The 26,626-nt window shown below is 41.1% G+C and overlaps 1 protein-coding gene across 2 annotated transcripts in view; it reads right to left on the bottom strand.

Annotated features, from left to right (window-relative positions):
• Window positions 1-26,626, bottom strand: part of PRDM16 (PR/SET domain 16) — a gene marked incomplete at both ends in the record, with an annotated part of 335,264 nt that overhangs the window by 202,091 nt on the left and 106,547 nt on the right. For both annotated transcript variants that reach the window (XM_082493700.1, XM_082493701.1), the window contains one exon: window positions 7,681-8,030. In XM_082493700.1, coding sequence (XP_082349826.1) covers window positions 7,681-8,030 — 350 coding nt within the window. The remainder of the gene's footprint in view (window positions 1-7,680; window positions 8,031-26,626) is intronic.

Here is a 26,626-nt window from a genome sequence, read left to right as displayed (position 1 = left end):
CTAATGTCACAACCCTTTGGAGTCTAAACACAGCACTAAGTATTTAAGCCTTGAGCTGAGTAATGACTTTCCCTGATGTGTTGGCACAAGGTTACTGGGATTCGGGGGCGAGGGATAAGCTACACAGAACAAGGACCCCGGAAAACAACTGGTGAACGTCAAAAACATGGAACCGGTGAGGGTCCCTCACCCAGCAAGGGACAGTGGAAGCGAGGTGCGGGCAGCCTGCCTGTAGGCAGGAAAGGTGCAGCAGCCCAGAGCTCGGCAGACAGTTCCCAAGTTCCCTGGAGGATTTGGGTATGTTCCCGTGTCGCTAGCTTGCAGGGGACTCCTCCAAGCCGTGCTGTCACACGTACGTTACCGACTAGCATGCAGCACAAGGACCGTCTTCTCAAGCAGCAAACCCACGCCTGGTTACCATGCAGATGCAGCCTAAGAACTGCAAAGCAAGGTATTCTGCATTGCTTCCACCTTCTGAAACTGCAACTGAAAGACTCCACAGAGTGATGCCTCCTTTAAAGTCCCATGTATATTTATGGTTTAACTCTAACTTATTGATCGTTTCCTTTACAAAAGCCTACTGTGTTCCAGCGCTCCATCAGCCAGGCTTTTCTGGGAACGGACAAAATAAAGGTTGCGTTTCTATGTAGGTTAACATTCCAGAGGAAGAAGTAGTGCCCTGTATTCTGCAAGGCTTTTGACAATGAAAAGAGCTATTTTTCAAACCTGTGGTCACCACTGAGCTTTTCGTGGGATTTTCTTTTCCTCCTTTTTTTTCTTTTTCTCTTTTTTTTTTTTCAAGTGTGGATGATAAAATACCGATTCAGAAGCTGGTATTCATGGATGTCTCTCGAAGACGAAAAGAAAATATTTATTTCCTTTTTCTGCTTGTGAATCAGAATGTTCTATTTAAAGAAAGTGCCCTCTGCCGGATTGCTCATGAGTTATTACCCCTTATGGAAATAAAGGAGAAATATCAGGAGGTATTCTTAGTCATTCCCTTCCCCTGTCTCTTCTTTTTTTTTCTTAATTCCTTATATACCCATGTTTTAGAGAAGTGCCTAAGATAGCGCAAGATATCTTGGCATTCTTGGGCCTAAAAAAGACTTACTCTTTTAACCCCGACATTGAAGCATTTGGTGAAACATAAAAAAATGGTACAAACGTCAGTCATTTCGCTTGGATGTCATAAGGTGCATTTTTCACTTTTATCCAGGGTTGAAATTAATAAATTACACTCCCTCCCCCCTAGATTGGGTTGTAGAGAATGGGATTTTGCCTTCGATGCAACAAGCGGTTCCCCTGCACCCACCCTGCTTTTTCTTTGTTGCTTCTTTTGCTGACTCAAAAGCCAGCAGCAGGTGCCTAGGGCATGTGTTTCATACCAGGCATAGGAAACAGTCCAGCAGCTGGCAGGACCTGGAAGCCGAGTCTTCCCCTTCCTCACGATGGTCTCCTAATGCCAGAACGAAGGCCATATACTGTGGAGAAAATTACAGTGCTGATGTACTCACCACAGTTGTTCTCTGGAAAGAGGACATTATCTAGCAGGGACAAAGTTAAGCGACTCTAAATATTCTAAATACTGTGTGAATTTGGGCCGATAAAGTTCAGTAAATTCTGAACTGTGAGATTAATTTTTTTCACTCAAGTGCACAAGTTTATCTGCAGTTTTATAATGCAGGTGTGTATGCATTCTAACTCGGGATGGCGGTTAGCAACTACCAGTGGCTCCGGGCACACCTGGGAAGTCCCCGAGTGCTCTTCTGTTCTGTTTACCTTATGAACCCATAGATTCTTTCTTTTTCAGAATCATTCCAGCCAAAAAACCTTTGAGAAATTGTGCAGTAACCTTGCATGGGAAATGTCTTCTGCGTAGGTAACACGCTCCACCTAGGGAAAGGCCGTGCACACATTCTTCAGCAATTTCCAAGCCCCCTCATTCCCTGCAAGAGCATTAGATGTGGTTTTGAAAACAGCATTTCATAAGTTCTTTTTCCCTGAGCGATAGAGGCTGTTATAGTAACATTATTCTCAAGCCAAAGGGAAAGGCAGAGGCCAGAGAAAATGAATGAATCAGAAGACACACGAAGAAAAACTACAAGGAAATGTCATCACATCCTTTCAGCCTAAAAGCTGAAAGAACGTTAGCAGGAGATGCGCGCAAACAGGCTTGGGGATTTCTTTGCTCATTTAAAGGACTCATACTCCTTTTAGCATCTTTTGTTAAGAAACAGCACAGACAAGAATATGCTTCTTTAACAAACTGTATCAGCTTTTAAAGTGAAATGAGGGAATCTGGGCTGCATGTTCTTTTAACTGGGAAACATGACAAAACCATCACAGTTAAAAGAATGTTTAGAGTCCCCTTCCCATTTTAATATTGTTAAGACTCAAGGAAATACAATATACTTCTCCTCTCAGCAACTGGGTGAAGTAAATTTTCCTTAGCACTTACGAGTATTTCTAAAAAACAAACAAACAAAATAAACAAAAAGACCCCCACCCCAAAATGTAAATATTCTGTTTTGTGGGAAGAGGGAGGTTGAACTGCTATGAATCACTGACACTATAAAGCGTGCTCAAAAACCAGCAGTTTTCCACGGGCACAGATGTGAGGCCAAGAATGCCTGCTGCATCCTTAGCTGCCGGCTCTTATTTTTGCCACAGTTATTTGTCTTTCATGGGATAGCTTCTGTCTTCACCCTAAAGTATTAAATGAAAGCACTTATTTTGCAGATGCAAAGAAGAACCCTGCCTCTGACATTTTAGTGTAAGAGAAGTCTCTCGTGTTTCAGCAAATAATTGCTCTTAAAATATAAATTAAAACAAAAGAATTAATAATTATGTTTTACAAAAGAATTAGTAACTATATTTATTAATGATATTTACCCTGTGAAGTAAACTGAGCTAAAAGCATATCTGATTGCTTCCAAATTCCCTAGAATTCAGTTGCTAAATTTCCCTCCCAGATGTGATTCCCATTCTGCTCACAATTAGCAAAATAAACAGTGCTATGGCAAATATCATTACTTACTCAACAAAGTGATCAAAATCATTACGCGATTTTTTTTTTTTTTCGGTCCCAGAGGCAATAAAGTGAAAACATGCTGTGATTTATTTGGGGTACTCTGAATGGTATGTTCTGTGTCAGCAGGCAAGGAAGTAATAGGATCAGGAGAGCAGAGCAGAAATGCAATCGCGTCACACTAAATAATCACAAGGCTTTTAGTTTGGGTGGTGTCTTTTAAGGAAAAAAGGTAAACAAGATCAGCACCGTAGTGTCAGGGAATGAGGCACAGAGGGAAAGCACACGGCACATCATCCTATACAAGCAATTACTGAATCATCGCTATGAGGGGGTGGGGGCCGGACGACCGACACATCTCATTTATTTTTATGAAATGAGCATGAATCACTCACTGCCATCCCATGTTAAAATAGCCCTTGACTAATAGGTGTGGCTTAATTTAAAGAATATTTTAAAAAGCATATTCCACAAAGCCAACGTTGGAGGAAAAACATATAAAGAAACAAAATAGTAAAGCCTTGCTGCAGTTAAAGGAGGACATGCATTCACCCAGTCCCAACCCAGCCCCTCCCGTCTGGCTAAAAGGAAAAACTCATATAACAAAAAAAAAATCGCATATCTTTTTTCCAGGATATGGCAAGTAAGACATGGCATTCTGTGTCCCCTATGACACTTTAGGCTATTAGGGGAAATAATGAGGAAAGCCAAAAGTTTGAGCAAATGGCATTCTTCTTTTACCTCCTGGAGCTAGATGTGTTACAGCAGAGCCGGGTCTGGATCAAACAGTTTAGATGAAAAAAGAGCTGGCCCCAACCTCCAAACGGGAGCCCGTGTTTCTTGAGGACTTTGAAGAAACACAGTTAACTGTTTTGTTTCATTTTAATTTTCACAAATCTGGTCTTATTGAAGTTTGAAAAAGAAAGCCCTTTCTGCCATATTAATGCCCTGGATAGAAGAGAGAGAGCCATTTTCAAATCAAAGCCCTTAATAGCTCTTTTTTCAGTCCCCCCCAAATGGAATTTTTTTAATTACAGAAATCAGAAAAAAACAGATCTTAATTGTGAAGTACCAATCGAAGCATTTTAAAATTTGTATTGTATTTTAGTATGCTGAATTAGCATGGTTGAGCTTCAACTAAAAAAATCCACAGAACAGCAACAAAAGCACGCCGTCCTACACACCTACACATGAAGAGTCCCGCACTGTTTCACCCTTTACGCCATCTGCACCAGACTGGGGCCCATTACAGACGGGCACAAGTCCAAACATATCAAGAAATTTGCATACAGACCGCGTTCAGAAGCCTTTTTAAGCACAAAGATGCGCCCTATACAACAACATAAGCAACAGTTTCTCGCCAAACTGAGATGCTGCTAATGAAGGCCCACTTCAAAACGTGATGTAAAGCATTCTCAGATATTACCGCTCCCAGCCACACTCTTAGTCAAAGCCTGACAACTAATTTCCTGTGATGAAGGGCAAGAACTTTTTGTGCAAAAGGCAGAAACGCTATTAAAGTTATATTTAAAAAAAAAAAAAAAAAAAGACCAGATTTCTAGGATTTGGGGGGATAAGGGGTGGGGCGTCCACAGAAGTGGCTTTATTATCAAGTATAAACTATATGAAATGAACAGAGAAATATGAAGAGAGAAGAAGGTTGGGTGTGAAGAACAGATCTCTTTCCCAAAGTAAAAATACTAGGAAAACTAATAGAATAGGCAATTCAAGTATTATAGTAATATCTCAATTAGCCAGGAATAAGGAGTTATGTGTAAGAAGTCTTACAGCAGCATTCAACTTTCAAGTCACTGCAACGCAAAACTACAAGTTACAGGGAAGTCAAAAAATAATGTCAAACTGCATAAGGAACCCTTGTCACGGTACGCTACAAACCCCAGATTCGTTAGATTCATCACTATTGTAAGAAAGAACATACAGGGGCAAAAGTTTGGTCAACAAGTTATGGGGCGACAAACAAATCCCGTTTTCTTTTTTCTCTTGCTGCCAATTGTCTGCCTACTTGATTTTATTAACAGAGGCTGGAAACGTATTCCAAGTTACAATTTCCTAGCACAACTGACATCATGCAAAGCTGCTTAGAACACCTCTTTAAGGTTTTTCCAATCCTACACTCAAAGGAAGCGGTTCAGAAACCACACGCAGGCAGAGATAGTATTTATTACATGAATTCCTGTTTAGCACATGAAGGTATTTGTGTATGTTGTTCCCAAGCGAAATGATGAACGTATGGAGTGCCTTAAACCAAATTTCTGAACTTTCTTTAAACATACTGGGGAGTGGAAAACTTCAAGAGGTATCTGCAAGTGGAAGCAAGGTCAAAGGAGATAGCATCAGGGTGGGTCTAAGACAGTGTTTGAGGACATCTGATGGAGGACAAATAGTCCTTCCTTTCAGATATGAAACAAACCTGCCAAATCAGAGAACAAAAGAGCACCGCTGAAATGTGAGAAGTACCACAGAGAAAGAAAGTTTGTTCAATTACAGTAAAAAAATAAATAGTATCACAAAGTCAACGTAGACTGCAGTTAATAGATAGGGCGTATATCAGGCCCGGCATTCAGTGCAGAATGGATACAGGGAACGCGGCTTAAAAACATGACTGTAAACAAGAACTTTTATCAGAAATATAAAACACAAGGGCAAAGTTTTGCCAAGGTCATAGAAAAAAAGATTTACATTACTCAAATGACTAATGAAATTTGGTCTGACTTGTAGCAGCCAAGGAGATAGCACTTTGTTCCAAAAAAAAATCATTGTCTTAAAAAAAAAACCCAAAACATAACTAAACAAACCAAACGCCACCTATAAAATACTAGGTTCAAAAAAAGATAATTCACCTTTCTGCAGGAGCCATTTCCACACTGCAGCCTACAAATAATCAATATTGCATATTCCTAGAGGAAAACGGTGCTTTGCTTCAGAGGGACCTTAATGTGACCATTACATTAGGAACCCTCAAGCTGCCTCATACCTACAGCCTGCCCGAAGCAGACAACAATTTCCATTATACTAATGGGGATTTTTTTTTTTCTTCAAAACCCCCCATGTTTTGAAGCTAATACAGTAATACTAATCAAATATTCTGTAATGATATTCACCAGAAAAGCAGCTAACACAAAGGTGAACTTCTGAGGAATGACACTGCGGGGGGAGGGGGGGGGGGATCAAATCTCTCAACTGTATTTCCCTTCTTTCCCTGCATTAGGAGGGAGAGAAAAGGAAACTCTCAACTCATTCAACCAAACTCTGATTTTTGCTCTTTAGACATCTCCTACTGCAGAACAACAAAACGTGATTGAGTTTGGGGTTTATAGCCAGTGTTTCTTGCTTTTTCCTGCACTTTTGACACATTAAAAAAGTAAATAAAAACATCTGGACATACAGAATCTAACTGTTCGCTGATTTATTTATCAGACTTCACAATCCAGAGTGTAAATATAATCAGACACAATTTGAAATGTTAATGCTTAAGTTTGGCCTTTTTGACCTCGTTTTCTAAGAAAACGGGGCTTCTCTGATTGCACTGGTGGTTGCCCACTTGGTACGTCTGACCGTTTTCCCCTTAGTTGCTTCCCACCTCTGTACTCCAATAGTTTTTAAACCACAGCTTCACATCAGTCTGTGGCCAATGGGGAAAAGGGCCCAAGGAACTGCTTCACCCAGGGGAAAAGGGAGGTGAAATTCAGCTTGCCCATATTTTGAGGGACAGGGCTAGCCCATCAAACAGCACGCGAGTCCTAGCCAGCCAAACCTCTCTGGACCACCTGCCCCAGACGCAGCCGCCTCCTGTGGACAGGAGACCGCAGCTCCGATGGACGCGCAGCAGGCGTGTTGTGGTGGTGGGGTGGACATTAGGGCTACAGTAGAGAAGCAATTATATATCATATACTGGACACTGGATGCACTGGGATGGGACTGTGGGCCCAGAGCATAAATCCTACACTACGTTTCACTGTTCACAGAATCTACTATAATTTATGATAATTCTTAGGGGTATGCATATTTCCAAAGCAAGAATATAGGAGCAGAAGAAACTAAGATGATTTCTGGGACAATCCCAGAAAAGCAGGGAGAAAGATGAGAGTTCTACGACAGCGGTGTTTTTCCTATTGAAGGTTGGGTTTTGTTTAGCTCTTAGGGAAAAATGACTTTCACATTTCTTTATCTTTGCTGCAGAACAAGAACTCAAGAACATCCAGGGTGTTAATGGGTACATGCTATTTTTCTATGACCAGTTAATAACGCCTGCACAGCTAACATGGACTGGAAGTCAAAGGTAACACACCCAACTACAAAACATGATGCGACTAATCATATTTCTTCCATTGTGACAAGTTCTGAACACAATTTGAAAATGACAAGCGCTTTAAGAAGTGACCCAACATCATTTAAAACCAACCTTCTAAAGCGGTGCTAGAGCAGTATTTGTAGCCCAAGAAGCCATCCCAAAAAGGATTTCTGCTGCTTTTTACATACTGCATGTAATCAGGGATGCAAAAAACCGCAGGGAAATACGGCATTAGCAAAGTCCCTCCTCCTGTCCCCAGGCCAGCCAGGACTCAGTCTAGCTTTACGAACAGTTTGCACAGAAGACAAATGAATGTGATTACCACATTCGACACGCTTACCTCCCATCCAAAGTTTGTTTCCTTTAATGTGCTCCTTTGTACTGTCATATAGGGTCCAAATCTTTCCCCAACTTCAATCTTCTTTTTGGCCCAAATCCCTAGCCCTGCCCCTGGAATCGAAGATTCTCTGAGTTCAAAATCTGGTGGGATTGGAATGTCATCAGGAATGTAGACAGGAGCTTCATAAGGTGAGCCCTCCTTGGGAGTGAAGTCCTCGCTGGTGGGAAAGGGTGACGGAGGTCCGACAGGAATGGGGGACATAATACTGTCCTCTGTTTCCTCCTCTGCGCTTTCGCCAGCAAGGAGATCAGGGTCGGTCTCGTACATATTATTTACAATCTCGCTGTCACCTAAAAGGGGAAACAGCAGAACAAAACACACTGAAATACTCACGTGAACATTAGTTAATCTCTTCTTGGGACAAAGTTTCATAAAGCCTAGTTCGCATGCTTTAAGGATAGAAGTAGTGGCAGAAAAAAAGATAACCCTCGCCTAACGAACTCAGGTAGAACTGAGGTAAGAATATTCGTGCTGGCTGCAAAATATTCAGTGCTATTGAAGGATGAGACGGAAGCTAATTGCAGGCCTGTCACGCTGTACTGGTTCGGGGTTACGGTAGCGGTTGACTTTCAATAGCAGAAAGAGGGAAGAAAACACAGAAGAGGTGTTCGAGGTTCCTATAACCATTTATTGCTTTAACTGGCTCAGTATATTTGTAGAGGAAATAAAAGAGAAAGGTAAAATCTGACTTAAGTTTGGCAAGAACCGTTTGCCCAATATTTGGGTTTCTTGGGTCCAACGCGTCACACAAGAGAAGCAGTGGCTGATGTGACCTTCCAGCCGCATCTCAGCAACGCGCCCGTTCAGGTGTAACAAAAGCATCGCTAGTTTGTAATACTGCTTTAAGACTAGTGTGTCCTCCATGCTTAAACAGGGAGCATTTTAAGCTACGCTTTCAACCACAGAACAGATATTGTTCCCCTGAACTCCACAGGACGGGGATCTGGTCTGCAATAGTGCTACAACGGTCAAAGGGAAAGCCAGGGAAAAGCTGTACGCTTCCTTCTATTCCACGCAACAGCTCAACAGCTAGACAGAAACAGATTAACCCAAGTAGTATTATAACGTTATTCTTTGAAAAGAAACCCAAGCACTTAAAAACATGGGCCTAAAATGCTTATTTAATTTCACACTATTCAGGATGTAAGAATTTCGGAGGCGAGTCACTATTTCTTTTTTCCTCTTTTTAAATAATGATTTGTGTGGTCTTTCTACAAAAGCATCAGCAGAACTGCAGCTGTTTTTCCTGTGCCTCAAGTTCTTCAGTTGTGTAAGGTAATAGGGAAAAAAAAAACCAAAACACATAAGAAGATTTGAAAGGAATGTATATAGAATAAAGGCAAAATGTTAAGTAGGAGGAGTTAACATTAGGAGCCAGAATTACTGCGTCCAGTTAGGAACACCATCTCAAATTTTTCATGCTTAGCATCTTCAGTATAATTACAGAACTGTTCAGCTCAGTGCCTACAAAAGACTGGGAATCAAACCAGCCTGGAGGATAGGAAGGGAGAGTGAGTGAGTGAGTGAGTGAGAGTGTGAGTGTGTGTGTGTGTTTGAGGAAAACAAACACCACCACCACTCCCCCCAAAGTAAATACCCTTAATCCTGCAAGGATTTTTAAGCTTCATTTTCCAGCAACAAATTACTACACTTCAGAGAATAACAAGTCAATTCCATTATTAAAACTGTAACAACATGCATCTATTTTCTGGTTCAATATTGGCTTGTACAAGCTAAAAATATTCTTCAAACATCCCTCCCTCTTCTATCACTTGCCAAAACCAAATAATTTGAGAGATGTTTACCAGAATGCAGTGAAAGAAAAGTAAATAAGAAAAAAGTCTGAGCATAGGAGTGGACGAAGAAGTTTTCAGAAAAATACTTTTAACTGGAAAATGATAGTTTCCTGAACCCAAAACGCTTCATTCAGACACGCATTTCAGTAATTTCATGGCAGAGTTCTGCTTGCTGGGTGCAGTTCTGCTAAGAAACCGCCCCATTTCCTCCAAATTCATTTATGGATCAACCAAAGAGGCCAATCTTGCATGGCAGCCTTGCCGTAAGGACTCTTAGGGCTTCCTCCAGCTATTCCCTGCTGTCCAGATGGGGTTCCACAAGTCCCCCAGACCTGTAGTTCTAACAGAGACTCAGCCACGTTTCCCCGTCAGGAGCCCGGATAACACAGCTGCAGCTCCACTTTGGCTCTCCCCTCCCTGTCGCAGGGCCAGTACCTGCGGGGGATCATCGCTCAGCGGATGTCAGATGGGGGAACCCAAGAATACATTTCATTTTTCTATTTTCAGAACCAAACACTCCAACCATTTCTAAATTATTGTCCCTATTCCTCCTTTGCTTTCTTGACCATACAAAATTTTGAAATTTAAATCTTTTGATTACAAAATTAATATGATTTAATTACTTTTTGGGTTTTTTTATGAAATTCCCCAAAGACAGAAGTTATCCCTTGACCTTGTGTGAATTCCCACAGTCAAACCACACTCTGATGTACTTGTGTTTGGAATACGCTTATTCTTACGAAATATAGTTATTACTGTATGAAAGCTCCTATTCAGTCTGACTGACCAGCCCTGCTTAGAAGGGAGCTCCTTCTTCAAAGGACTCACAAAGAGATAGGAAGGGAAATGGCTTACAGAGTCTTCCAGGCGAGATACACAGCCATAGAGAGACTAAACAGGTTGCTAAGGGAGTTGGAAAATGAAGCCTGGGTCTCAGCCGATCACCTTCATAAGGAAAGGATCCTCCTCCTCACTCCAAGGGCAGAACAGAGAGACTTCAGTCCGCGAGACTGCTGTTACAGTTCCTGTCTGAACAAAGCACCTTCACCAAACTTCTGACCTCACAAACATCTGTATTAATGGAGCTCCTACACAGAAATGCAGCGATGTATCACAAACAAACTAACAGATTTGCAAATAGGTATGTCACTGACAGATTTTAAGGGCAGAAAAGAGGATTTGTGCTAATTCCATATGACCTCCTGCATTACATAGACCACAGGACTCCTCTAAATTATTTCCATCTTCAAGATCAAAAGGTGGTATATAGCTTATCTTTTAGGCTGAAAAAAAAAATCCTACTTTAAGATTTTCCAGCAATGGCCAGCAAGCCTTGGTACACTTCTCCACTGTGACACTGCACTACTACACTTTTGCCCAGCAGCGACTCCTGGTAAGCCAGAAGGGCTTGTACACCACCACAGGCACACAAAGCACAGTTCGGCAGCAAGTGCTAATGGGGGAATTATAAGCCCCTTTGTCTCCTCTCTCCCTGGCAAGCACTCTGCCTTCTTTTTACCTTCTGCATTCAACATCCCTCCCTTTTCAATTTTTGAGGATGTCACCTCTTAACCTCTTGAATGAGCTACATAGGATAGAATATCTTTCACTGAAATGTGTGTTTTCAGCCCTTTAAAGACTCCTAACTGAACCATCTGTGGTCTTTCAACAACTTTTTTGAACTATCTATATTAGAACTGGCTAGAGGATTCCAGGATCATCCAAGTGAGTGAGTGCTAAATCACAGGAGAAATTTTCCAAAGGAACTCCACTGAGGACAACAGACTTAATCTTTGGGATGCATTTACCTCTTCAGATTGTTAGTGCTAAACGGAGCCTTTTACAGATTTTACGATCTTTATCATATGAAGTATAATCCTTTAACATCATACGCTGTACTCAAGTGAATAGTTATTCAGGCATCATAAACAATTTAAACATAGAGTTATCAGAGTTGTGCTCATATTTCCTATACCTGAACAATGATATACATATACATCCTATTAGCTCCAACTTCGCAGTGCACAAAGCCCATTAATGAAATTTCACTCTAATGAAAAAAGAGCATTTTCACTCTAATGGTTTGAGGTTAAGAAGAAAGTAAGTTTCAGAAATCTTCTCTGAAAGCTACTAGGAATAAAAAAGTAATTACTATGTAACTTCAAAGCTTTTGCTACATTAATTGGAGTGCTCAATAGCATATTAGAATACTCTATTTGAATTAAATGTGATGAACTGATACTCACATGCCTCATACCAAACTGAAGCAGAATTTATGTTACTTCAGGGGGTTTATCTGGCAAGAAAACTGTAGTTGTAATAGAATACTGGGTAAAATGTTAAAGTAACATTCCAAAATACCAGTCGGTAAGAAAATGAAGATTCATTGTCTAAAGCAAAAATAGTTCACATGAAATTGCATTTACTGAAATTTAGTTGCAGCTACACCATAATACATCCATAGTTATTAATTACAAATTAATCTTCATTAACAAAAATACAAGTATTCCCATTAGCTAGTGCATCAGCTTTGTAGCACACAACTTCAGCCATTAATTGAAACTCAGCGTGGATTATTATTTCCTCCCAATTCTGTAGTCCACAGAGCAAAAGGTGTTTATTAGCACCCAATTTTTTCAACACTAAACAGGAGATACCCTATCTGTTGAAAGGGAAGGCATCTCCAGGAATTGCGAACAGTGCTTACTTATGCTCCAAAATATTATTCTAACAGGGATGTCTCAGAGCAGAACCTCTAAAAGAGGTGCACTGAAATGCAGAATCAAATTTAATAGAGGGAACGATGCAGAAGAAGTGGCAAGCAACCAAGACGGATGAATAAACTGACTTGGAAGACAGCAAGGGTTGAGCAGGTTACCAGCACTGACCAAAAAATCAGCTGAGCTTCCCAGTTACGATTGTGGAAATTCTATCTGATAAGAATATAACAGGTATAGAGATGGTCTAATGTATTAATTTGATGTTAAATAATTTTCACCAATCAGAAAATTACACATAGACTGAACAGCTGCTCCTGATCAAAAAAATAAGTGATACCCAAAGTAACTCTCAAGCGCTGCCACCAGACTAGTGACCATCTGAAAGCATCTTTCAGTGGGCCCAGGCATTTCATAACATGAACTCTTACTGCAAACAGTTGACTGAGCTATGGTGGGTAAAGAAATGATTCGGCGTAAATAAGCTGAGAACCAGGCCTTATATATGCAGAATACAGTTATATACCAAAGTGTATGGTATTCAAGGGCAATTCTCTGGGTGTGGCCTGTCTCACCCTCTGGAGGCATAGAGGCATCCCTGCTGACCAGGTCCTACAAGAACACACCTATGATGATGCCAAACATCAGTATGGACGTGAAATAAGCTTGAGAAGGAAGTTACACATCCAGTTCTGAACATACTAAAGCAAAAAAAAAAAAAAAAAAAAAGAGGGGGAAAAAAAAGGCAAGTCCCAGGGAGCGTGAAATATATAAGAGATAGGAAGTTTAAGAGTGAAAACTGTAGACTCGGAGGGTAACAACGTTTGGGGATTTTTCCAAGACGAGCGAATTGCTAAGCTACAACATTCACACGTAACGAAAGTGGAGCTTTTTTTCATCCAAAAAGGAAAAAAGGGGGGGAGGGTAACAGATGAAGGGGAAAAGAAAAACACATTTGTCATACAATACAAGTAGTTGAAGTATTTTGGGAACAGATTTGCCATCTCTCAATTAAACATGAGGCAGCATGACTGTGCTTTCATTGCACAGTAGTTTCCACTATGATAACAAGTCCAACAACCGCCTCATTGTGGACCATGCAGAAATGAGAGGGACTCCCACAGTGCATATTAATGACTGACCTCTGATGTAATCGGGGGGGAAACAGCACCCAACAAAAATTACAGTTTTCACTGCAGCATGGAAGACAGTTCTGGCTGCCAAATAGAAACCATCAGGGAAGAATAGCTGAAAAAGCAAAGCTCGACTTAAGGTATACATACTACATCTCTTCTATATCCTCAGAATACACCTTCTGTGTGAAAGACACATCTCATCCTCTTTTTTTTTTTTTTTTTTTTTATGCCTAATAAAGATTTTCCTGAGTTCATGCCTAAGAAACCTGGTGGCAGACTTCACTGAAGAAGAGGATTTTGATTCCTCTGCCAACATTTTTTTGCTCCAGCTTTTGAGAAATACAGAGAACTCCCTGCTACAGCTTACAAATGTTTCCTCTGCTAAAAAGTGCAACCCTCCTTACTCAAACATGTCGCCAGAAACAAGCTTTCATAAGTATGATATACTCCATAATCCTGAAAATACTTGTGGTCGCTGTAAATGTTTTCTCTCCTAGTATTAGCAAGTCAAATTATTTTCTACTCTATGATTAGCCTCTTTTGCACTTAAGAAACAGGAATTCCAACTGAGTTGAAAAGCAAAACTAGGTTTATTGGAGCACGACCTGCAAAAATTTTCAAATGAGACAAGTAAAGCATAAAGACACCTCGCTACTGAACACTGCTCGTTTAATTTCTTCTATGGGACAATCAGGCCAGTTCTGATTAAATTTTAATTTACTCTGAAGTTGAACCCACATCTGACCTCATATTTCAAGAGAAATCATGGAACACAGGTAATCTTTTGCTTCTGCCTTTTCAGTTGCTAAAATCGGTTGTCAGGGACCGGCACCAGACATGAAACGACAATGAAACAGGACGTTTTCAGGTCACAATAGTTCTGCTACAAGAGATACCATACGGCATCTGTGTGAGCAGCATCACCAAACAGGTATATGTACGCACGTCGGGTTTGTCACCGCAGTCAAATATTTAGATCTATAGCTTCTACGTGGTATTTCTTCACAGCCAGAGCTGTCGGGGAAAACCAGAGCTCTTCCTGTACCTGAGCTCCTTTAGCGCAGCGCCGCTGGGACAGACGGGGCCGCGGGCCTGTCCCTGCCCGGCAGCGGCGTTTGGAGGGCACAGCTCCGGCTCTGCCCTTCCTCCCACCTCAACCTGCCCTGTCCGGGGCAGTCCCCGGAAAAGAGCCCGGCTCCGAAGTAAGCGGTAAGTCCTGCTGTGAAAGGGCTTCCGCAGAGATCAGGCAGATTTCCCTAAACCATACAGATGCGCCAGCAGATCTGCTCCACAGGTCATGTCTATTCCAGGGATTTTAGGCAAATTCAGCAGCTGGGGTTTAATTTTGATTAGAGCTGAAGCATCTGCAACAAGTGCATTTACTTCCACTACTTCTTCAGTATTGATTAAACGTCATTAATTTCTGGTTATTGCATTTCTGGTACGCCTATAAACACTGCACTGCAGAACGTTCTAGATTGCTGTCAGTGCATATTGTACCGTTTATCAACCTCAGTGCTCCTCTCAGCATGTACAGAGGCGACACAACTGGTTAAAAAAAAAAAAAAAAAAAGCAGAGATCATCTTGTTGTTTAGGAACAATCTTCAGCTCTACCGAGTTTCCTCCCAAATCAGCTGGCTGCTACTGCAGAGCTGGATGGGGATGTGGCCATTCACTGATGACAACCATGCTGTCCTACATCTGCCCCTCTTCTAACAGCAAGTATTTCAATGCCCTGGAATGTCTGGCTATGTGAAAAGCAGTACAGAAATACAACTTGACCTTATTGTTATTGTCATGAAACTAAAATTAGTCCTTCAAAGCTCACCAGCAAAATTACTTAATAAAAAGACCCATTGAAAGGTTGTTTCCACAGATAATCAGATATGGGCATAGGCTTAAAATCTGTGTGACACCAATGAGGTTCTTGCAACAATGAGAGTGATGCTTTAGTATCGGTAGAGACCTCATGAATAATCTATTTAGCAGCTGTAATGAAAGAAAAAGAAAGTCCGATGTTAAAGGAAATGGTGGTAAAAGAAACAATGCGTTTGATTTTGGGTGGGGGTTTTTGTAGGTTTTGTATTTGTTTTTTAATGTGTTTATTAATATTATCATTATTATAGAATATGAAATCCTGCTAAGGAAATACCTACTTATCTGAAATGACTAAGCATCTTCTACATCCACACGCATTGCAAAGAACATCTCCAGCTCCTTCGCTAGGGCCCCTTTCAGAGCACACCAAGAATGAATTATATCGGGCAACCCATGTCGGATCAGTAAGCACAGTCTGCCTTGAATTTCACTGACCTTGAAACAAACATAAAACTGGGCCTGATCCTACATTCCTTCTGTCCTCAGAACTCCCATCGAGAGCAATGGGAATATCAAGAGCAAAGAGAACACCGGGCTGAGCCCGTAACACTTTTGTCATACTCCGTGGCACTGCTGTTGGCTGACACCGGGTGACTTTCCACACTCAAATGTGGCAGACAGCTCCAGAACGGGATGTTCGCAGAAAACAGCTCATTTTTACTTGTGCATAAAATAACAGGCTGAAGTCCACAATGCTGCCAGGGCAGAGGATGCTCTTGTCAAATTAGTCTGTATTAATGCAACATACGTGTAAAAATCAGGTATTTTCATTCTCTAAGCAAGGAGAAGAATTCCAGGCACCCAACTGAACTCATACTTTGCCTCAGAAGCTAACCTGGAATCTCAGGCCCAAGGAAAGAATTTGATCAAAAGAGTAGAAAATACAAATATGCAAACAGAATTGTGACTTTGTAGCCAAGACTGAAACTACACAGAGACTGACAGACTCTTTTTCCTTAGGGATTAATTGGTCGTTGAAAGGTTTTTTTACTTAATTATTCAAACTTTGCAACTTCTTCCAAGCTGTAAGCTTAGAAATGCATACAGGTATTAAAACCGTAGTATCGTCTAGAACTGTTTGTTATTGGGCTATTATAATATAAAAGATATCATTAGAAAAAATACCGCCTAGGGCAGGACTTCCCCGGGATTCGTTTCCATTTTTCTGACTCTGGAGGAACAGCAGTGGGTGTCCTCAAACAGCTTTTCCAACCCAAAGAGAGATGTTCCCACCACCTTTACAACTCCACGGAACCTATCGAGGTTCTTGCACTGTATGGATTTTCCTTTAGAAACGTTCTCCGGGGAAGAAACAATCAAACAAAAAAAATCCAGATATAGTGCCATGTTAGAAAGAAGGCATGGAATATTTCACACCTCCAGAAAACAAGACCACCTATGTTTTTTAACTTAGGGTGACAGGATTCTGTCTCTATTTGCTGTACATCCAGTATGTTTCATTCGCAAAAATAAAGTCATTTTTATGACCAATCTGTAGGCCAGCAGAGCTGGAACAAATCATCAACATTACAGCCTAAATCAGCCAAGAGTGCAAATACTTACATTAAGCAAGTATGTGCTTAACTACTGCCAACAACTGACAGGGTTCATTACCTCTGAATATTGTGCTGCCCATCTATAATTTACCTCAGGTAAATTATACCGAGTACCGATCCTATACCCTGCCTTGCTCCATCCGGAATTCTGCATGAACCTCACTCCCCGCTCTCCCTTCATGCTGAACAGAGCGGAAAGCTGACAGCCAGGCACACACCAGAACTTAGAAGACACATCTATAAATCACAAAGGCCACTGGAAAGCACCAAGCAGCACCCACCCAAACAGCGACTCCAGAACAGTGAATGATCTTAGTGATCAGATTGCCACCTGATGGCCACAGCTGAAATACAATAGAAAATCAGAAACCTAGTCCCTGCTTGGACTGAGTCTGTCCGGCCTGGGTTACAAAGCCCCATTTCCACAAATTTCAAGCACTTTGCAGCACCAGGAACCGGCGTCACCTCTCGCGCGAGCTCACGTTCTTTAGGATGCAGGTCTTCTGCAGCATGCTTTGCGAACGGCAGCATCAAAATAAAAAAGTCAAGGTGTCCAACACCATCCTCAATAAGACTGCATTATTCAGTTCATCTAGGAATGGTTTCCCAGTCACTCTACTGGTGAGGGTAACCAGCTGTTGGCACGACAGTTCACCTACAACGGCAGGTTTCCCTCAACACACAGGGAGTCTTCAGACTGAAGGAAAGAATGGCTGCTATTAGTAACACTTCAAAGAGTTTCCATACGTTAGCCCAAGACCTAAAATTCAGTGCAAGACCATCTCTGGAAGCTCATCTGAAATATTTGCATCTCCTTCTGCCAGAAAGGATGCAAATTAGCACCAAAACTGTGGTGACAAGAATTATTCTTGTTTCATTAAGAATGGGACCAAAGCATTAAATGTTTCATGGCCATACAAAAATGGCTTTTCCTCCATCCACAGACAATAGTCATTTAATTTTAATGGCTGTAAAGAGAAGACAATAAAGAATAAGTTACTTAAGATTCTTGAGCCTGCCGCACAATTTCTTCCTCCCGTTCATCGCAAGAACTTTTCTCCTCCATCTAAGCTGTACTGGTAAGTGTCTACAGCATTTGCCAGTGGGTGCTGGTCAGAAAGCAACACATCCAGCAACCAAACCAGAACCTGCCGCAGAGCGACCTCCCGCACACAGGTAGGGGCCAGAGCTCTGCACGGGTCTCAGACCACGGAGCAATGCTCCAAAAGGTTTTCCGTACAACTAACTAAGCAGAAAAAGTAAATTCTGCTTTAAATGAACATTTAGAAATGTCTTTTTTTCTCTTTCATTGACTCATGGAAACCCTTCATTGTCACAAGTTTTACGGTTGAAAAAAGACTTGGGTGATAAACGTACAGGGAGGGAAGTGGTCACAAATGGGAAGTGGTTTTGCCAACACGCCACTGTGCCAAAGGAGTGCCACACGATCTGTTTCAACTTTTGAGACATTATAATACAATCCTGTATTTAATTTTTTAGTGTAATGGGCAATTCTGCTATAACTTGCTGTTACTTTGCGTATTTTTTCTTCCATAGATGCTGAAATGCTCCATATCTAGAAATACCCAGCTTGAAATAATGTTTTTCTCGCTTTCGGTTATCTCTGATTTCCCCCCACCGCAAATCCTGGGCCTCGAGTAACAGATGACACTAATACATAAAGCACATTAGATATATTTCTCAGTGAAGTAAGACTGTTTCGTCTTTAGAACTATCCATGGGTTTTCACAGGCTCTCTCACTTTATCACGTCAAAGCACCCAAAACGCTCTGATTAAAAGGAACTAGGGACAATCAAACTGGTTCTAGGTGAAGATCTGGTACTTCATGTTCCCTGCTGACGATGCAGCAGTCGCACAGTTGCGATAGGTAAGTCACAGGTTACCGGCTTTGCTCCAACTGACAAACCCACCAGCTAAATTCCACTGAATAGGTGCACATAAAATTCAGATTCAGATTCTGTTTACCTCAAATCATTTGAACATCCAGTCAGATTTGAGCTGCTACCGTTAACAAACCCTTCTTACCCAGCTCTAGTGGCCATCCAAAAGCCAGCTCTCTTACCTTATTGGTCTGTATTTGCCCTTAAAACACTGTAATTACACTTTCCTTACACACTATGAAGCACAGTATTTCAGGAAAGCTCAGGAAGCAGGGAGATGCTGATTTTGTATCCTGGAAATCAGTGGTCAGGTAACACAGCCCCGACAGACCCAGCTGTTCAAAAATCGGATTGCCAAGCTCCCTGTAACTCGGTAACATCACTTTTGGGTAATTAACACCCGTTCTGACAAACCCATGCAAATTATGCCGTCCCAAAACACTCACATTTGCAGGACTGCTCAAGGAAATTTTTATTTATACGTGTCGTTGAAATTAAGTCCAAAGGAGATGCAGGTTTTAATACAGCTCCTGTGTAAAATTTCAGAAAAGAGCAAGCTACACGCACTTCTCACCACGGGAAACTTTTGGTTACCGCTGTATTTGAGTGTCCTAGTCTGTCATTCCAGTTACTCCGTCTTTGCAATTGGTGGTTAAGGACATAATACATGAAACCTCCCTGAACCTCTGTCTCCTGCAGAATTGCTGCAGAATATATTAAAAACCAATTTAGTCCTGGAGAATACCAAGAACTGCAGAGTTATTCAGAGATGGAGACAGTGAGGGATGATGCAGGAGGAGGAGACGGGACAAACGCAAAGGAAAAGGACTATGATAAAAACTAAACATTTGCAAACATAACACCTTTTCCGTGTTTAGTTTGTATATCCATTTTTCAAGTTTCACATTTATGGTCTGGTTTGTCTTGACTGTAATTACACCTCAAAGCAGATTCAAGTCCTTTTACTGAAAAGAAATGGAAAACAATTACATCAGAAGTGAGCTGTAAGAACAGATAACGCCCGAGTACAGGGCAGAAGAGTTAATCGAAGGTATTTTTCGACAAACATTCTAAAAAACCAGTTCCTTCAGAACTTGGCTGTAAGAAGAATGTGTACTAAGGATTTAAAGTGTCTTTAGTTTTAAGTAAAAAATTAAGTGTTTTCTTTTATTTTATTAAGGGATTTCTGCTAGCAGAAACAAAGAATAAAGCTTGAAACAGTATTTCAATGTGTTCCTTAATACACATTTTCCTCTAGTAAAACCAGCAGGGAAAGTGTCCAAATTACTCGCCACTAAATGCCAGTATTATATTTCCAGTAAAAGTCTAGTTCAACCAGGCACCAAAAATATTTCCACGTAAGGTCCTTTTAGAATCAAACTCTTAAGAGAATGTTATTGTCCATAACTATGCTTTCACCTGATGTCTCTGTGTTCAGTATTTTGTTTTATATTTGAATTCAAGATGACGTTTCTACAAATTGTGCTCTGTTAAAAAATTAATTCAATGCGTATTTGGATGCAGTAGATAACGTAAGTTCTTTTAAGCAAAAAAAGCTCTACTATTGTATTATTAAAGCCACTGGAAAAAATATTAGCCTTTGGGATTTCTGTCTCTAAACTATTTACAACATAATAGCTCCAATGAAGCGTCACAAGAAATGTACAGTGTATTACAAATACAGTCATAACAAACATTTGTGAAGAATCTATAGAAATAATACAACAGAAAGAAAATCTGCAAAGGAATAGATGAAAGCCTAAAGAAAACGCTCCACTTCCTAAAGAAAAATCGTAATTGCTTTTCAGTGGTTTGCTTATTTTTGCTAGAAAATACCTCCCCCTTTAAAAATCTATAAAACTATAGAAATGCTCCATTTCTACAGAAATTTCTTTGCTGGAAATGCAGTAAAGTGGAACTTTAAAAATGACTGCAAGATAAATTCTCCACTAAGAGAAATGTTACCTATTTAGAATAAATAAATAAATGCAGTTAGAGTAGCTCTCCAAAAACTAACAAACGATGCTGGATATTTCTCTCAGTCCTGGATGTCAAACCATAGAACAAGAATAAAGCATTTGTAAGTCTCCAAAAGGAGACCTTGCAATTGGAATTCACATCTTTGCCAAGTGAAAGCTTTTCGGCTGTTGTCACCGTCTCATTGTCATTCTACTCACTGTGGGTTCCCCAGGGTCCAGAACAGGAGTCCTGGCATTATTAACATAGCAGATTAATAGCAGTGGGAAAAGACATTTTCACAAACATGCTAAATATTAATATTAATCGATAACAATTTATACTTCCTAACGTGAGCCAGACAAACATACCCCAGGCACAGAGGAGAGGAGGGAGGGCAGAGCAAGGAAAGGGACAGCGTCGACAGACTATACAGAATAAAAGGGAATCCGTGAATCAATGCAGGACAGAGGACTGAGCCGTGAGGTGGGTGTCAAAAGCAGAGCTCTATTTTCAGAGGCACAGAGGCACACATTTTAATGCCACAATATAAGTTGGATTTTCCATCCCTGGCCAAAAAAATCCAGTGAAGCTCACCGATTTTATATCGCGTAATAAACAGCGGAGCTCTGCAAAAACAGTGAGAAACTGCTTCATACTATCACCATCCTGAGTAGCACTGTACTCTGCAAACTGTATTTTCCTCAACACTCATAACACTATATAGTTGGGGTTTTTTAATTCAGATATGCACAAATTTTCCAGATTTCTAGACTTGTATTTCAAGCCTGCCTTGTACTCAGGCTATTTTCTACCATCTACCCTTCTATTTTAAACCCCCCAAAAATCTATAAAACTTGTTGCATTTTTTTCTAATGGATTAGCCCAGTCAAGTTTTTAAAATTCAGTGTTTGAAAGCGTTTACCATTATCTCACATACTTTTTAATTACAAACAGCAGAAGTAGAATGCACAGTCCTATTCCTAAAGAGGTTCCCAGATTATCCACCGCACGTCTGCGTTGGTGAAACCAAATCAAACCATTCCAGCTCAAGACCTCTTAGCAGAACATAAATCCCACTCAGTCACTGAGCTGAGTCCTCCTAGAGCCGTGTACGACCAATAGAATTTTTATTCAGAAAATCTATGGATACATTTTTGCAGCAGCCTCAAACTTCAGTTTAACCGAAGAATCATGTTTTTTCCAGACCTGAGATTAAAGCGAAGCTCTGTGCAAAAAAATTCTCTTGGTACAGAAGAGGCTGTTCCTCCCCAAACAGGATACACCAAGAGCTGTCAACCATTAGGCTGAAGCTTTTATTTCTGGAGATTTTATACAACCGCGTTGAGTGACACACTGAAAGAACACGTGCCGTCTCTGCGCACAGATGACAGCAAACCTTATGATGACCAGAACGGAGGGCAGACGAGGATATGGCACTGCACCACCACTGTGCCGATCTCCTCTGGGCAGGTTGTGCCGCGACGAACGCCGAGAGCCTCTGACCCGGGCTGCCCCACGTCGTCGCGCGGGCAGGGCGCGAGGCTGCGGGCAGGACCTGGGGCGCTGCTCCCTGGCGTGCCGCCTGCCTGCCTGGGCTTAGCAGCAGATCCGCCGCTGACTCCAGATGCGTACACGTCAACCAGCTCGTTCTGGGGGGGGGTGAGGCATGGGCTTGCTTTACCTGTTATGGGAAAGTTCCCCGGCTTTGGCTGCTGCTCCTGAGTTTCTACTCACAACCCTCAACTTTTCTTCATTAGAAGGTGTGCTTTGGCCACAACCAAAGCCCTGACCCTGTCCCAGGCCTGTGATTAAGAACAGACAGGGCTCCGTAGAGAGGGATCCCTGGTGAGACTGTGAAGAGTTCCCTCCTACAGAGGCGCTGAGCACAGAGACACGTTTCTCAGATTGGACGGGGGCTGGGAGCAGGGGCTACTGGAAATGGCATTCCCGCTTTCTATGGATTCACTGCCGAAGCACGTGGAATGCCGTGGGGTTTTATACAGCCAGCCCCTGACTTGCTTTGAGTTTTATTTCAGTGCTCCCACACATCCTTAACTTGCCTCTAGAGCCCACCAAGCCCAACGGTGGCCTTGAAACCACAATGAGAGTCACAAGTAATTGTGTTCTCTCTGTGTCCTGGGCATGTAGAAAGCATTGCGATCATATTGTCGGCCCTTTCTTCATAACTATTAAAAGTGGGAATTACCAACTGACTTTCCTTAGCAGTAATTGCCCATAAATTGATGCTGCAGCTTTATGGAGGGAAAAACATTGCAACAATCAAGCACTACGATGGCAACTGAGCCTCAGATTTGCATGAGCTTTGCGGCCAAGATGCACCTTTAACTAAATCCATTCAGTCAACTGCCAGCTCACGTTTAACCCATCGGATTTTGAACATGGAAATAAGGAAAATTCAGCACAGACTGACTTAGAGGTCTCCTAAATATTTCCCACCAGGAGGCTGAGGAGTCAAGTTACTGATATTATGGGAACAAAATGGAACTCCTTTCCTGGGCCGAGCACCTCTCCAGCTACCAGTGTTCTGACGGATTACAGAAATGTTTAACTACTGTGAAAAAATGGAATTTTAATGGGGTAAGCAATGACAGTAAGAAACACAACTGTTTTTTTTAAATCCCATTCTCTGCAGAGATCTCTCTATTTCTCCTCAAAATGTTTCATATCCCAGTTTCAATAAACGTTTGCATTGTGACCACCTCTGCAGAGACTACTGTTTGGGGCATTTTTTTCCTGATCACTCAAGTGCTCTTTAAAGACAGGCTTTCCTCTCCACAAGAAAAACAAAAGTACCTGACAAAGAACTAAGCACATGTTTAATCCTACCACTTCTTTCCACTGGAGTCTATTTACAAGTCACTTCTGACTGAGAAAGCGCTCCCAGACTTTTCCAGCAAAATACAGGATAGGAACGATGGCAAGTTCAACAAATGATGGTGGGACATAACACTACATATAATCCTTCCCTACCACTTTGTTGTGAACAAACGCTGTTAAGCAGGTAGGTTTCCCGAGCGTTTTGCAGACGGGTGACAGGACTCGCCCAAGGAGCTGTGAATAAATGTCAAGCAACGGCGGGTACATTTGTAGGAATCTCACGATCTCCAATGGAAATTCACCCAATGCCAGGGAACTCGGAGTAGTTTTACACCCACTCAATTCACAATCACACCACGGTATTCTTATGGCTTAGCTCGCCAGATCCATTAACATAATTTTTAAGCTGATTTCATTTGATTCTGTTTTAAGTCAGAATCTGGGAAGAAGTGGAAGCGTGAGGAAGACGCGGCGTTTGCAGGGCACATGCCCACGTCCAGACAGAGGTACGCTGTCCTGCTTCCCTCTGCTCTTTTCCAAAGCAATCTTGGGTGTTGCACCCACCACCTGGCCCTATTTAAAGCCACTACATTATTCTAAAAAGGATTATTTATACTAAAAACGCTCCCGGGACTACTGTATTTGTATTTCAGGGCTGCTGCATCCCCTATTTCCTCACTGCTTTAATATAGCCTGAGGCAGAGCGGGTGAAATGACTTGCGATGCCACTGTAATTTTTATCAAGGCTTGTTCCTGGTAAAAAGCCTCTTTGTTTCAAAGAAATGTGATTTGGCCTTTTTCCTCCTCTGCTCTATTCCTTGGTTAATATACCACTTCCACTTGCCCTGGGGCTAAGAAAGGTATTCCATGGAATTGGTCAAATCTCACTGTTTTTCTTCTAAATCACAACTGGCTTTTTTTCCTCGACCCTTGCTAAGCACTATCTAAGCTGACAGTCTGAACTTGAGATTTTATTTGTGCCTTAACTCTTCAACTCCTGGATTTTAACAGTCACATGGCCACGTTAAAGAGATGCGTGTCAGGACTGGTCAATCTGCTGTGGCAAAGGAGACTGCGGAGATTAAGAGCAAGACGGGAAGGAGAAGCTCTGGCTAATGTTATTTACTATTCGAAGCAAAGTCAGCCATCTCTGAAAGAGGTATATTCAGCCATGTATTCATTTACTATAAATTTGAAAATTAATCTCTTCTGCCCAGCTGACAACTTTCAATCTCATTCATGGAGTTTAAAAACCACTTTTCAAGGATCATTGCAGAACAATATATTACAATATAATAGAAACAGAAAAAACACATAATGAAGCATACAAGAATTTAGATGTGGCTTTGCAGAAGCTCCAATTCCACACAGAAAATAATTCTCTCAGAGATATGTATTTCAACAGCCTGATGTAAGTTAAAAACAGCGTGGATGTTTAAAAAAAAAATAATCATTGTTCTCTTCAAATAAAAAGTCTAGGCTAACAAAAATACACAAAGGAAAAAAAGAAAGAAAGGGAAAAGAAAAAGAACGGTACAGATAGATAGCTAATGGGCTCAAACACACTGGATAAGCAGACTTTGGCTGCCAGAGACCCATGATCCTATCTAAAGAGAATAGGGCTCCCTCAAGTAAAAGGCATGATTAAAATTACAATTAAAACAAAAAACCACAAGACAACAGAGAAAAGAAACCTGAGTCTTGACAGCTTCACCATTCTTTTACTAGCCTGGTTCTTTTAAGGAGATCCACCATAACAGCATTCGCTGTAGGAAAGCTTAAACCTTTTCCCAAGTGACAGTACACTTCCAGCCACCTCTTCTGGAAATAAGACACAAACCAAATCCTGCCCTGGGCCCCCATCAGGGACCTTCCTGGACCACTCAGGAGTCCAACAGAAGCAACAAACTCCAGCATTATGGGATACTGAGTTATAGCAGTGCAGGATAACTAAAGCAATGAGCCTTCATACCAGGCAAGGCAGTCAACTGAAACAGAGTTTGGAAATGGGATCCAAAGCTTAACTCATGTGGCTTAAATGTTCATCCGTAGATGAACCAGTGAAATTTTGCTGTGCAGCTGGGGCTTCTCCCTTCTGCATCAGTATCTACAGAACAAGGAACCGATATGGAAGTGCTTGGAGAAATATTATTCTTTCAAAATTCCTCATGGCAATCCCATAAAAAAATTATACAGCTTTGAAATTTTATTTCATTGGAAGAAAGGTATGAGTTCAGACTTTTTTTTAAATAACACGCTCCAAAATATTTCACTTCAACATTGCCAAATAACTTCAAGTTCAAGATATTTCAGCATAACTTTATGGAACAACCAACATTTTAGCCTTGTTAAAAAAAAATCCCTTTCTTGTTGGAAGTTAAATAATACTGATAAACTCCCACACAGCGATTAAGATTTATTCAGCAAATATTGTCCAGCCCCATCAGAAAAATTTTACAATTGAGCACACGTGGTTCTTGACCTAATTTCCTAGCACCAGATATCTGTGTATAAGCTCACAGATATGTTATTAAAAATATGAATGATTCTACAGTGTCCTAGACAAGGTCAAAACAACATGTATTTTAATACAGTATTGTTTCATGTAAGTACGTACCAATGGACTTTCACATAAGTTACTAAGATTAAATTTATACTTTTCAAAGTCTTTTCAAAAGACGGGCTCTTTGTTTCTTTAAGTACCACAAAGAATTTGTTTTTAAACACAGTAACGCTTAACCCAGATTTGGGATTGCTTCATCAAGTTTTAATTTATTCTGTCTCTCTCACTGACAAATAGGGCAGATTTCCCTATGAAATATAGCCAAACCCAGTGCTGAAGTACACCAATAAAATATACTTTGAAAGCAGAAGCTGCAGCAAAACATTGTTTGCTGTTCTCCTGCATTTATACAATCCCCACGGTCTCTAATACAATGCATAAATTATAAACTAGGTGTTCCGATATTTTTTTAGACATCTCTAAACTGGTCATGTTTGGAATCAAATTCCTCATTTATCAGCACTCAGAAGCACTGCACGTAGTTGAGAGTGTAAGGGAAGAACACTTCACCTCAAAGAAAAACATTAAACCTGGACAATA

Source organism: Vanellus vanellus (assembly GCF_965231255.1).
Source record: "Vanellus vanellus genome assembly, chromosome: 20".
Lineage (NCBI taxonomy): Eukaryota > Metazoa > Chordata > Aves > Charadriiformes > Charadriidae > Vanellus > Vanellus vanellus.
The sequence above is the reverse complement of the archived record's forward strand: the minus strand, read 5'-3'. Positions and strand labels throughout refer to the sequence as shown.